Source organism: Cimex lectularius, unplaced genomic scaffold, assembly GCF_000648675.2.
Source record: "Cimex lectularius strain Harlan isolate CLEC.00 unplaced genomic scaffold, Clec_2.1 scaffold11, whole genome shotgun sequence".
Classification (NCBI taxonomy): Eukaryota; Metazoa; Arthropoda; class Insecta; order Hemiptera; family Cimicidae; genus Cimex; species Cimex lectularius.
In genome coordinates this window covers 1065757-1080143 of record NW_019392673.1, presented here as the reverse complement: position 1 = coordinate 1080143, position 14387 = coordinate 1065757, and the positions used below count along the sequence as shown (strand labels likewise).

At 35.1% G+C, this 14387-nt stretch overlaps 1 protein-coding gene across 3 annotated transcripts; it reads left to right on the top strand.

The window, feature by feature from the left end:
• The first annotated feature begins 203 nt into the window (after positions 1 to 203).
• LOC106669438 (alkylglycerol monooxygenase-like) lies at positions 204 to 13522 on the top strand. 3 transcript variants are annotated; one of them, XM_014398922.2, is made up of 10 exons: positions 204 to 279; positions 4502 to 4654; positions 5170 to 5297; positions 9064 to 9215; positions 9275 to 9378; positions 9440 to 9602; positions 9703 to 9854; positions 9947 to 10081; positions 12978 to 13091; positions 13170 to 13522. In XM_014398922.2, exons 1-10 carry the CDS (start codon positions 262 to 264, stop codon positions 13434 to 13436), a joined length of 1386 nt encoding a protein of 461 aa, XP_014254408.1. In that variant the 5' UTR covers positions 204 to 261; the 3' UTR covers positions 13437 to 13522. The 3 variants fall into 3 exon arrangements, with proteins under 3 accessions (XP_014254408.1, XP_014254410.1, XP_014254409.1); XM_014398924.2 differs by lacking the exon at positions 204 to 279 and adding an exon at positions 1165 to 1373; XM_014398923.2 differs by lacking the exon at positions 204 to 279 and adding an exon at positions 2292 to 2670.
• Positions 13523 to 14387: the final 865 nt, after the last annotated feature.

Genomic DNA, 14387 nt, shown 5'->3' with positions numbered 1-14387 from the left:
AGCCAAAACAAAAAAAAATAATTGTTTACATTGTAGTGATTAATTCAAAATTAAGAGTTATATAACATCAGCTTTGGAAATTTATAGATTTCAAGAGTCGTGTAATCAATAGATTATCAAAAAAAAATTTTTTTCTTAATAATGTTTTCATTTATTGTTGATATTTAAAAATAAGAGATAATTATTTTTCTTATAAAGGAGTATCCAAAACCTATAGCGATTATTACGAGCTGTTCGTTATCTGTATGAGATTCAGAGAAAATGATACAATCTTATAAGGTAAAAATAAGTAGTTTTTACTTCTTTTTTTTTTTTCAGAGTAGAATTATTACGGTAAGTATATTATTCAACTTCTGCATTCTTTCAGACGGAAAAACTAGATCGAAAGGCGAGGAATTCACAATACTAGTTAGAATTTAGTATCGTCAAATTTGACAGAGGTAAAATGGAAAAAAAAGATTTCTGAGGAAATAGACGATCGGTCCTTGAAGAATTGTCTTACACATGCAAAGACCGACTCGTATTTGTTTTTTTAAAATTGCATAAGTTGTATATTCTCAGAGCGGCTCCCTGAACGTGGTTTGTAAATGCGCAAATGGTACCAAATGTCAAGAAGTACTTGCAACGCGGAAAACAATTCTATAGTCGAAGAAATTAATTGATTTGCAGTTGACACTTTTTGTTTTATATTGCTCATAAAATCTATAAGGGTCTGTGGGTTTGGCTCCCGCCCAAAATATTTTGGTATTGGCCCAAGACTAGCAATAAAAATGCAGTTGACTTCATGAGGGCGTTACCATTTAAATAAGTGAATGTGTTGATCTGATAAAGGTTTAGTAATATGTAAGTTTTGAATTTAAATAAAATGGAAAATAGGCTTTTAAAACATAAGTCGACATTGGTACTGTATTCAAAGGTTTCGCTTATTTTATGAAGAGAAAACTGTTTTAACTTTTGAAGGCAACTTTCCCTAGCCACCACAGGAGACAGTGCTACATATACTTGAACTTGTCATGAAGCAATTAATTGCAGCTTCGGCCGTCGGGATCTTTCTGTTGAAGTAAGGCCACTGCGTACATTTCGATAAAACCAGTTAGTTCGAAAAAGGAATAAACAGTCTACCGCATCTATTTTCCTTTGTTATTCCTCATTAGTATGACCGAGGATTCTGCGATTCACTTCAAAATTACATAACTGACAGATGATCTTAGTTACGTAACTCAGGTCGACGAAAAATAAATTTAAGCCTATCCTCACCCCCACCTTGCATGCGCCGACAAAAGTGGAACTCCGTCAAACTACCTTCATTTTAAATCGTAACATACTAGCATTAACAAGTAAACTTCTTATTCTGGGATAACATGTGCTTTAAGGTATGTGTACATGAATTCGAAGGCTATTTTGACACCCCTTAGTCAAATCTCATGTCTCCTGGTTTGTAAAGCCTTAAAGAAAAATAATTTACGCCAGTAACAAACTAACCGCTTTACTTAAAGAACGGCGCAATTTATATTAAAACATTGATAGGGGGACCGCGGTAGCCGAGTGGTTAGCATGAGAGACTCTCACGCCGCGGTCGTGGGTTCGATTCCCACCGTTGCCCCTGGCCCTTTTTTCCCAATAACCCCCCAAATTTGAACACACATATACGAATTGTCACATGGCTAATATGCATAGTTCATAACGCCAAAAAAAAAAAAAAAAAAAAAAAAAAAAAAAAAAAAAACATTGATAGCGAACGTAAGATAACAGTGTCTATTTTACTATAAAATTACAAAACACGCATCTCTAATAATAACCCACCATTTTTATTCACACTTCTTCAATAAATACGTTCTCTGTTATATGGAAGTTTTTGCGTTATGCTTTGTCCTTTTAAGTACCAAATGTCAACACAGATCTAGTTGTATCATTGTATGGATATGTTGATATGCTGATTTTTTAAATTATAAATCTCTTACCATCTTTAAAAATAAAACAATCATTTACAAACGGCATAGTAAATGAACAACATTAAAAACTATTTTTTTAATTTTATAAGTATCATACATCTCGAATCAACAACATAATTTTTTAATGTATACATACGTTTTCTTACACAATTTTTTTTCTTGAAACTTAGATTAAAATTATCAACAAAATTTATAACAAATACTCTTTCTTGTACAATGATTTTTGTTGAAATATTCACTTACACAATTTTATTTCTATATTTTTTACTATAACAATACGCTACGCTTGATTATGTTTTTTTGTAGTTTTTGATTTTTATTTTTTCTTCTAAAACAATTGACGTCATTGAGACTAATTTTCGAATCGTTGCGATTTGATTAAGCTATTTTTGTTCTGTTTACAACTGATTACGATCAGTTTTGACTCATTAAGATGGCCTAACATTGCATGAAAATCACTCTAGTTGTGAATACCAGCCGGGACTCGGAAACCTTTGAGGCGAGGATGGTTCGAGGGAGCAGTCAGTTTTTTTGTGCGCATCAAAGTGCTTCGCGTTGTATGTTTCACACCGTGTAAACGCATATGTGTCTCGAGTGTCAGAATAAACCAGGACTGCATTCGACTTATCCAACTGTACGACAGCTATCGATTTTTGTGGGATACTAAAGATAAAAGTCATCATAATAAGAACAAGATAAAGGCTGAATGGATGGAAATGTAATTTTCTTTGTTTTTTTCTTTTTATTCTTAACATAAAGTAACTCCATATCAAACCTTGATGCTCCAGTCGGTTTAGACACGAACGGCATGATTGCCTCGAGAAAACTGATGGCTCATCTTGTTTCGATTCTATGTTGTGTAATGTTACGCTTCCTGAAAATGTTTAAGCCGTTTTGCTAGTGATTATCACGTTTAGTGATTTTCGCGCAATGTTAACGCAGCTGTATTTTTGTGAGCCTCTCAAAAATTTTACAAAACGCAATAATTAGCGTACTTACTTGGCGTTTTTTATATTTGATTTTTGTATTTTGGGAAATTCCTCTTTGTTGATGAACCTTTAATTTGTTCGTATCCGACCATTCCAGTCAGTTTATCCTCGCTGTGTTAAAACCCGATAATTTTTAAGTTTATTTTAATTCCTTTTTTTATTAGATCATTTCACTATCAGATGATAACTAACGTTTAGCTATAAATAAAATCAGATAAACACGTGTAGAGCGAGAAATAATACGATAGACAAAAAGGGAGAGAGAGAGAGCGATAATCAAGCGGAGGGAGAGCAGTTTGTCTTAAAAAGAAGGAGAGAAAGATAACGAGAGAAAGAGAGAGAGTGAGAGAAGGCCATAGAACAAGAAAGAAAGAGAGAGAAAAATTAAGAGTGATAGAGGCAGAGAGAAAGTGCTGTTTCTGGAAAAAGGGAGAATAAAAGAGCAAGAGAAAACGCGAGTTTGAGAAAGTGAGAGAAAGAACTAGGGTGGAAGAGCAAATGAAATGGTGTGAGAGAGACCCAGAGGGATGATGGTGTGTGTTTGTTAGAGGGAAAGGAAGAAAGAAGGAAGGAAAGAGAGAGAGAGAGAGAGAGAGAGAGAGTGAGCTAAAATGATAGGAAGGCAGAGGAGGCTGGTGTTTGTTAGAAAGAGGAAGAGGGAGAGAGAATAATTTAATGAGAGAAAGAGAGAGAGAGAGAGAATTAATGCTATTACTTACTGTCGCAGAATTTGGTCAAGTACCGACCACTCAATGACATAGAGAGATAGTGAGAGAGAGAGAGAGAGAGAGAGAGAGAGAATGAATGAATGTTGTTTTTTTACTGTCGCAGAAGTTGATCAAGTACAGACCACTTAACGACATAGAGAAAAGAAAAGGAAAAAAAGAAAGCACTAACGCGAGAGAGCAAGGAGCAAGGGTAATAGGAACACAGAGGGAGAGTCGTACATGTTATAAAGAGGGAGAGATAGAGAGAAAGGTAGAAATAAATAGAGGGATATTGAGCAAGGGTGATAGGAAGGCAGATGCGGCTTGTGGCTTGTGTATGTTAGAAAGAAGAAAATAAAGAGAGCGAGAGAGAAAGAGAGAGAGTGTGAAAGAACGATAGAGAATGAGCAAGCAAGAGAGGTAGACAGCATGTGATAGAAAGAAGAAGTGCAGGTTAATTTATAAAAAGATAAAGAGAGACAAAGTAACAGAGAGAGGGAGTACAAAGGAAGAAAGAAAGAGCGTGTATTTGCAAGAATTATTTAATATTTGTAGAAAAATATCCATCATATTTTTATGGGTGATTCTATATCATAGGATTTCAAAAATAACTAAACTCAAATTTTCGTGTGACGTGTCGGAGATAAAGTTGTCAATTACAAGCAAAGCTCTATTTTTCCAATATTTCCAACATTTGTTCGTTCTATCGTACCTTCTCAATAGCATGTATTCTTTTCTTTTTTTTTCAAACAATTGATATGGATATCAATTTTGATCAATACTTTTCGCAATCTCAATTTATTTTTATGTTGTCAATGCTTGATAATTAAATGTTTATTTTTTGTAAAAACAGGATTGGCTCAGTGTTGAAAAGAACAATGTAACACTGCAATGGGAAAGTCAGACGCCAAAATGGATTTTTGGACTTGGCAAAATGTTCTACATCGTTGACCCCGAGTTGACAATGTACGCCAAACCAGATGACGTGCCACTTATGTTCAGGCAGGTGCGAATAAATTTCGCCAACCATCTTTTTTTTAATGTGCTAGCTTCTAGATTTAAACAGTAGCTGTAGAATATGGAAAAGATTTACGGACACTTTGAACAAAATAGATTTTAGTCAACAATGAATTATAGAGTTCTCAGTTTGGCGATGAAAAAGTTAATTAGAAAACCTTATAACATAGCAAGACTTATCTCTAGAGAAAAGGAGAGATTTCTACAATAGGTTTAACAAAGAAAAATTCAAAATTTAATCGTTGAATAACCGTTGAATAATAATTCTTAATCGGGGGAAATTAGAGTTCTTGGATGTGTGGAACGAAGCGAAATATATCGCATTTGGTCGAAACCCGATATGTATAAACTCCAGCGTAAAATCCAGGTTACCAGGATAGAGTTAACCAGCGGTCGGTTTTATTCAATTTTGACACGTAAGTCTAGGTAAAAAACTTAATAAGACCAATCAGAAATCGAAACTTCGGTCCACAAAGTCACTTCTTATGAGAACTTTTTTTTCAGTCATGGCCTTACTTTATAACATTTATCTTTTTGGAAAATTTGATCCTCTTCCTACAGAGGAAGCCTACCGCCAGAATCAATGACGGCATAACTTCTTTGGCCCACGGACTATTGCAAGAAGTCGGAAGGTAAGTTGAAAAATTTAAATTATACTTCCTATAAAAGCCGGTGGAAAAAAGCATAAACTGTGATGAAAATACATTTTTAAAATGCTTTACTGGCAAATAACGATTATTCATTTTTTCCACTTATTTTTAAAGAGTAAACAAATTAATATTTAACTTTAGAAGTGCCTTATTGGTTTTGTCATCAAACTTTTTCAAAAACAATACTGCATATTGTTTTCTTGTATTCTTATTCCCACTTGGTTTTCGAATTTTCCTGTTTATTGTTTGTTAGTAAGCAAGACTTATTGAAAATATTTTGCCATTCAGTACTCTACAAGATTGCTAAAAAAAACTTTTATGCATTTTTATACATAGAGCCAGTTTTATACAAAACATTCATCAGTCCAAAGTTAAGAATTTTGATTTTTTCACTTTGGCCAACAGGCGAATTTTTAAAAAAATACCGGAAAAGATCGACGTTAGACGCCGACGTCAAGGATATAAACAGGGAGAGTCTCCTCCATTACTGTGGACGGACCTTTGCTGAAGTACGTTGTCTTATTCCAGCCTAATAAATTGTTGTACATCCAGTCTGTCATTCAAAATTCCAATGGATAATTAAATCAATAATATAAATCATTTCCTTCTCTACCTTTTTGTTTCTAACTGGTGTTGATATGGTATGGTATGGTGGAAAAGGATACTAGGAAGCGGGGTTTGTATTCCCCAGGCACTGCAGCTTTCTGGCTTAATGTACCTTCCTAGTTTAGTTTAGTCAATAGACTCAATCCTTCTTCTTAGAAGTATCAGGTCATTGACTATTGCTGCTGCAATTTGATTCCCTAAGTGTTTTCCGTACGTTAGGTTAAACCTTCATTGAGCTGTTGCTTCGCATTCGAAGATGATATGGGTGGCTGTTTCCTCCTCCTCATTACATAATCTGCAAAGGGATTATCATTGAATATACCCATGTTATGTAGATGTTTTATCAGATGCCAGTGACCGGTTAGTAGTGACTCTGAGTTTGGCCCTCTCCAATTGCAGCAGTGTTTTTGCCAGTCTCGGTGAGGGTTGTTTTAGCATAAGTTTACTGTGTCTAGCGCCCCTAGAGTTTATCTGGATGTTACAACAATAATTGATCTGTAAATCAAGAACCAGTTGGATAACATTAAAAGTGCAAAATAACTTGATTATTTCACCAAAAGCAGACTACTTTTTCCGAACTTATCGTGGCAAATGATTTGTTTTTAAACGTGCCGTTAGCCGGTAATGGTTGCCGAGGTGACACAACTACAAGGTTATTAGCGGGAGAGGCAAAACTGAGTTAACGTTCCATGAAACAAACGTTAACCATGACTTTTTTCAAAGCTCCTCCACCCTTGTCCAATGTTTTCCATTGATGCAATTTGTCAAAAATGTATTCCAAATATGGAGCCTTGTTTGTTTTTATTGAAAACTGCCATTGACCGTTCTGAGCAACTAAATGAATCTGTAGACTTTCGTTTTCGAGAAAAAACTGATCCCAATGATCAACAGTTTTTAAACGCCGTAATTTAAAGCGAACGCGCTATTTATCTTATGCGGCAAACCCAAATGGCGTGATGTCAGGGTTATAAGCAGGGAGAGCCAAGTTTCTGAAACCCCATTCATCAAACATTTTGACAATAAAGCCGTCGTCAAAAACATTCTTTAATAAGTTGCTTAGTGCACAATAACTTGATAGTTTCACTAAAATCAAACCACGAGCTTTTTTGTTGATGGTGTTGGTCTGCGAGCCGATGAACACATGTTGAACTGGTACCGGCGTCACTGTCTGGGTCCGTCTCATTCCTCGCTGAAGGGGCACAAAGCCGACATGCATTTCTTCCAAATATGTTTTTTTTTTTTATTCTCTTCTAAGGTATTATAATTTTCAACGTGTCGTCTTTTAATCAAATGAATCATTGATTGGAATCAGTATGGCCAGATGGCGCTACGTCAGGGGTATAAGCAGGAAGAGGCAAGTTTCTTTGGCGAATTGTGCCAGTGTCAAACGTGATTTATGTACAACTTCCTTTATGAAACTCCATTCATCAAACAGTTTACGAAGTGTACAGTAGCCTGTAAATTTCACTACGATCGAACCATTTTTTCCCAACAAAAACTCGTCTCATGTTAATTTTTAAAGTTTCTTGAATTTTTAACGTGCCGGCCTTTCAAAAATGTTCGGTTGAGTGGTTAAAGCCTAACGCCAAGTGGCTTTAGTCCGATCTTTCAAAAAGGAGTACTTCATGATGTTTTCTTTGAGTGTTGTTGCTGCAAGTTCTAATAGTAAATAAATCCTGAAGACAAATATATATATATGAAAATGGTTCGTTGAAAACTTAACATGCCAGTTTAGTTTCTATGTTTTCAAAAATTACTTTTCTATTCAGATCAATTAATCGATGAAAACTTATTTCAAAGAAAAAACTCTCCACCTGAGGAATATTTCTGTAATGCATTTTGGGAAGAAGGCTTAATGAAAACTCCTGATTTGGTTGAATTAATTGATAAATGAATCGATTAATTATTGGCCTTGTCTTAAAAATAATTAAATAAAGATTTCAATCCTAAGTCTTTACGTTTGAATTAATACAATAATTGGCAAATTGGAAACTTTATATAATTCCTTTTTACTAAAGAAGGTAATATAAAGACATTGTTTTTTTGTTTTTTTTGTGATGGGTCGATTTTGAGGTTTATGTGATACTAATTAACTACCATATACTAAATATTATATTAATAACTTTCTCTTTAAGTGTCAAATAAGCTGTCTTTGTGAGGATTTTAGTCGAGAAAGTTCAGGATTATAAAATAACATGTAAAAGTTTAGTACGCAATACACAAATAAGGAAGTCGTTTGTATACAGGCTAATATCTTTCCCTAAAAGAGCTCTTAATAACGCCTAATTTATCTATTTACACTTTGACAATGAGTATGAAATTCAAATTAACAGGAAAAAAGCAATAAAAATTGTTTACATTATTTTTATGGTTTTGTTTTGCATTTCGAAAAAAGACAAAGATGTTCCGAATTCGGGACGATAAGGAGGTGATGAAATCGTTAATCTATTTATCTGTTTTTCTTTAAATTTTGGCACACGTTTGGCGTCTTGCCTGAGAATTTGTTTTAAAAATACTGCGCCTGTATTGATAATAGATTTTCAATTCACTTCAAATCCAATGACCTCAATAATAATCATATATGATAATACAGTAAATAAAACAGTTTCGGATCAATTATTGAGAGATATTAATGTCAGGCGAAATTAATGAACCTTGGCATTGGCCTAATTGTATAAACGCATCCTTGTGTCAACACAATCGACAAATGTGATTACACAGCGCATACATTTTCAAAACAATTTAAGGATAAATTTTCTTTTTTAACGGTCCCTGATAGGAAATGATTAGAAGCCGGCTGTCCCTTGATTGTTCCAGTCGATCGTGTTTGAACCAGAGTTTGATATAACTGGAAATGTTTTAAGATTTTCAGAAAAGAATTTCCCTGAGATCCTTGGGTATCGGTGATTTATTATCGCTCCCTTATTCAGCTCCTTATTCAAATCCAATACCAATCTTCCGAAAAATGAAAAGAAATCATAAAAGACACTTTCTTACCCAAGCTCTTTGAAAAAAGAATCTAAACAATGAGACGATATATATTATTTAATTTATGATGATTGAGGGTAATATTTGTTACTACTGCACCTTGCAACCATGAAAAATTCGTTATATTGCCTAAACCAATTAATGTTTCTCATAGGCTTGTATTTCGAGGAAGTGAAAGCGTGCTGTATATATGGATCTATGATAATTTGAGATTTTGCGACTTGCCTTGGAATTCCGTTTCCACTTGGTATCTCGCAGCAATCGGCGTCGACTTCTGCTATTATTGGGTGCACCGAGCAAGCCACGGTAAGAAAAAAAAGAAATAATTTTCCAAACTTTGTCTTAAACTTTCTTAATTCTTCAAGAGGTTCATATTTTATGGGCTCAGCACCAAGTGCATCACAGCTCGGAAGATTTCAACCTCACGGTAGGCTTGCGACAGTCTGTTGTTCAGAATTGGTGTGGCTTTGTAAGTAGGCGAGGTTGCATTTTTGATATTTTGTACGTTTGACCAGGAAGGATTTTTTTAGGTCTTCTACTTGCCTTTAGCTTTATTTATTCCACCGTCTATATTCCTCACGCACCAACAGTTCAACTTGCTTTACCAGTTTTGGATTCACACAGAGACCATAAAGACATTGGGGCCTTTGGAATGGTTGTTAAACACCCCAAAGCACCACAGAGTCCACCACGGTAGGTAAATTAATTACAGCTATAAATAAGGAAACCACTTTATTAAAAAAACACATTATTTTTAAAAGTTGGGACCAAATCATAACGGAAAATGTTGTAGGTAGCACTTTGCGTTGCTTGGATAAAAATTACGGCGGGACGCTCATCGTCTGGGACCGGATTTTTGGAACGTTCGCCGAGGAAAAAGAAAAAGAAGAAATGATTTACGGTCTTGTTTTGAATCAACCTTCTTATAATCCACTTTACCTTCAAGTATTCAAATAGAATTGACTCTTTAGCAAAATTTAATTAGAAAATAAACAAACTTTACAGTTTTAAATTTTGATCAATCCTTTGAATTGTAGGTGTTTTACAACGTGCACGTACTGAATAAGTGGAAAGCAATGGACGGTTGGGCGAACAAAATATCAGCGATAGTCAAAGGGCCTAGTTGGCTGCCAGGAAAACCGTGGACAGGAGCCGAAGAAGATAAAATAAACGTGTGTATACATTTCTAAGAACAAAAATTTCCCCAAAAGCTAGAACGTCAACACCTAATAAAATTGCACTTACCGACAGTAATAGACTTTAGAGATGTAAGAGGCAGGGAGAAGGAAAGTGCACTTACAGAAGGGAAAGAAAGACTATAATCATGTCAAAAATACTAGCAAGGAAAAGCAAAAGTTCCTCCCATTTTTAATTCTCTTGTGTCAAACCCTAAATTGAGTACAGTAAGGTGGTCTAGTTACAGCATTGTTTTATTTTTGAACAAATTCTGTATTTCCATATACTATCTGGTCGTTTGTTCTGTATGTTGGTAAAGGTGTTTTGTGTATGTCCACTACGGCTTAACCAGATCTGATGGACCCTGTCCACACCTTGGAATTTTACACCTATTGAAAATGGACATACCGAAGATAGCAGACTGTAGTGATACCGGAGTTGTAAGCAGGGAGGAGCAAAATTTCCTGCCATTGTCTAATTTTCTTGTGACGAACGCGATGGATGTGAACTAAGATTGTCTCGTTACAGCATTGTTTTATTCATGTTGATCTAATTCTGCTTTCCTATATGCTCTATCGAGTCGATTGAGGTGTCTTTGTCACTAGGACAACCTATCTGATGGACCCTTCACGAACCTATCTAGGTTCGTTTGTTCTGTATGTTTGTAAACGTGTTTTGTGTTTGTGTGTATGTCCACTACGGCTTAACCAGATTTATCTGATGGATCCTGTCCACACCTTGGAATTTAACACCTAATGAAAATGCGCACACCAAAGGTAATAGGCTTTAGTGACGTCTGGTATACAAGCAGGGAGAACTTAAGTCACCTGCCATTTTATCTATGCCGTTTTATTGTGTCAAACGCGAAGGATGTAAATAGATTATCTCGTTAGTACGTTGATTTACTATTGAACAAATTATCCATTCTTATTTGTTTATCGAGGCTTTTATTCTGTGTGTATGCATGTATAAGTGACCACTACGACGGGGCCAGGTAGATCCCACTATGTCCAAAGTTTAGAATTTAACACCTAATAAAATGCGCATACCAAAGGTGTCACATTACTGACGTCAGGTATAAGCAGAGAAAGGCAAAATGACCTTCCATTTTATCTACTTTTTTTCCAAACGTAAAGGATGTAAAATAGGGTTCCTATACAGGATTGTTTCGTTCGTGGTGATCCAGTTCTGCTTCTCCATATACTTTACTACTTAATGACCTTGAATTTACAAGATCTATCTGACGCACTCTACATTCTGTCCATTTGGTAATTACTGAGGTAAGAGACCATAGTGATGCCTAGCATATAAGCAAGGAAAAGCCAACACCTCTCAATTTTTTAAATTTCGTGCATCAAACGTGAAAGATCTACTTGACTGGCTTGTGTCGTTACAACCTCGTTACCTCGGAAAGTGCAAGGTTCAAAGTTCTCCTTGATCCATATGTGTATTTAGTAGTCATAATTGATCTATCCCCCGGACACAGGCAGTCGAAAGAGTTTGTTAAGGTGATCAAACCAGCACAATCGAAATGGCTATTCTCTAACTCAAGGAAGGGAATTAGGAAGCTGATAGGTATCCTGACGGGTCACTGCCCACTGAGAAGACACCTCTCCGTAGTGGGTATTCTACCAGGTCCCTTTTGCCGTTTTTGCGAAATAAAAGAAGATACGGCAAGGCACTACCTCGAAGAGTGTGAAAGGTATGCTAGGTGTAGATTTGAAATTTTTGAAGGAGAGGACATCACCAAATCACTCCCCGAGATTAAATGGTACAAAATCTTGGGGTTTGTGAACAGGTCCAAGAGGTTTATGCAGGACACGTGAGCCGACCAAGCCCCGGACCTTTTAGGGATGTGGTACGAGTCTACCCAGGCATTTAACCCCTCGGGGTCTTGGTCGCACACCCTTTATAATATATACAGTCATATTTGACCTATTAATTATTTTAATTAATTGTACCTTTTATCTTAGGTATTTGATGAGATAAAAAAAGGTATTGTCACGAGCGTTCTCCTTGAACTTGAGCAATTTGTTATTAGCTGATAATTTATGTTAGGCTAGTTGTTGATAGTTCAAAGTTGTCCCGTTGGTCTACTGCTCGTTTAAATCGTATTGTGACGTCTTCTTTTCCAACTGTATCCATTTTTATAATATTAGCAATGACCAGAGCAAAGGGCTCAACTCTTGCTTACCTAGCAAGAGGTCGACTTATGTCTTTTTGTCTTTATTGTTTTAAACTTTTACTTTTAGTTAAGAAGTGAAATTTTAGCCCATTGTGAAATTCTCTTTTTATCTACTTGCTAATATTCAGTATAAGGAGCACTATGTTTTAATATGTGTGTACGTTTGGCAAGTCAGCTAGTTCATTTCCTTCAGTCTCTCTTGTCCTGTGCCTTAATAAAGGTCATCCTTTTTGTTTTCCTTAAATATTTGAAAGCTCGTAGGCAGTCTGAAAACATATTGAAGCTAAGAAAGAATCTAGTATTCCTTGAGTAATTCAATATAGTTTTTACCCTGTTTCCACTCTATGTTCCATTTTGAAACCATAGGTCTATTATGTTTCCATTTTAAATTCTAGACCCATTTAGTTTCATTAGATATCGAAAATAGCACGAAAGAGGTTTTCATTTAGTTTAGCAGATCCCTTTGAAGTCTGAAGAATTGAAGGATGTGGGTGTGAAAAGGAGGTCCATCTGGATCAAGCTTGATTTGGAAGAGACAAATAAAATCTGTCAAACCTCTGGTATTAACGCTAATCCAGTTTGTTTTATGGTTTCACAATACCTTATCATTTTTTAAAACATCACGAACATCCTTTGGCAAATCGTTTAGAAATCTATCGGCCACCAAGTTTTACAAGTTGAATAACTGCGGATATTATCTTTCACAGGTACAAAGTAGGAAAAAATACGATGTAAGACTACCTACATGGTGTAACATTTACTTAGTGTTACATTTCATTGTGATCGTCATCAGCTTTCAAGATCTTGCAGAGAGACACGTTGTAAGTTTTATTCATTTATTAGTTGTTATTAGTAGTTAAGATGATTATTCATTATAAAAACTTTTATGTGAATTTTAGGCGATGAGCACAGTTTCATTCTGGGTTTTCGTTACGTACATAGTCGTTTCACTCACTGTGATTGGAATGATGTTCGATAACGGTCCGAACGTGTTCGTCCTGGAGATGTTGAGATGCGCTGTACTTTCGTCCATGATCCAGAGGAACGCGTTGTACATCAATGTTCCGTTTCTCAAATGGTTTTTTCTGTGTTCCGTCCTATTCTGGATAATCCACTGCCTCAAAGTATTACAGGCGAAATTAAAGACGAAACCATTTCGAGATTAAAGCGTGGAAATATGACAATTTAAAACTAAACTAGTGAATTTGTGAAATATTTCCATTTTATCGTCGTTTCTTTTAAAAATGTATATATGCGCTTTTTCTTTCTGAAAATTATTTAATAGGTATAGGTTTTTTATTATAAAGATTATTTTCTTAAGAATAACACTTGTTTTATTTTTGTATTTCATTTTTCTTTTTGGTAAATAAATATACAAAAACACACATGGTTGCCTTATCAATGAGTCTTTCAGTTTGAACTTATCTTAATTCGACATACATATTACGAGGCCATTCCCAAGTGATGATAGCACTTGAAGAAAAATAAAAATTTTAGAAAATACATGGTTTTGTAAAAGCAATAACTAAGAATGCAAATATTAAAAACAAATCCCTAAATGTAAATAACAATAATGATATATTTTGTCATTATTGCAAAACTACTTAGTTTGTATTTTTTTTATAATAATTAAACTTTGATATAAACCGAAATTATAAAAATATTAACCTATCTATCCTTGGGCTTGCACAGAATTTTGGAGACATCTGTGCACGGTATAATTTGTATTTGATCTTCTCCTGATTTATTCTCCTCGTTTGAAATCTGTTAAAAAATCTATGTGATCTAGCAAAGGATGTTTCAAAGATCATATTATAATTAGTACCCATTTCTAAGAATGTATGATTTTACCTTATGGTCCTAGTGACTACTGTACGAAAAGAAACTAGAATATTAATTTTAAAAATATCAATCGTGATAATTCCTGCTACGGTCTGCACGGTGATGAACCTGTCGTTAATCCGTTACCGATTATTTTGGCAATTCGCTATTTTCGGCAGTGGTAGTAGGGATATAAGCAGGTCGAGGCATGGCTTTCATTTACTTGAATTTGATGTCTTTTATTAAAGATGAAACATGACACAACAGTGACGATGGCGAAATACCATAGACTGACC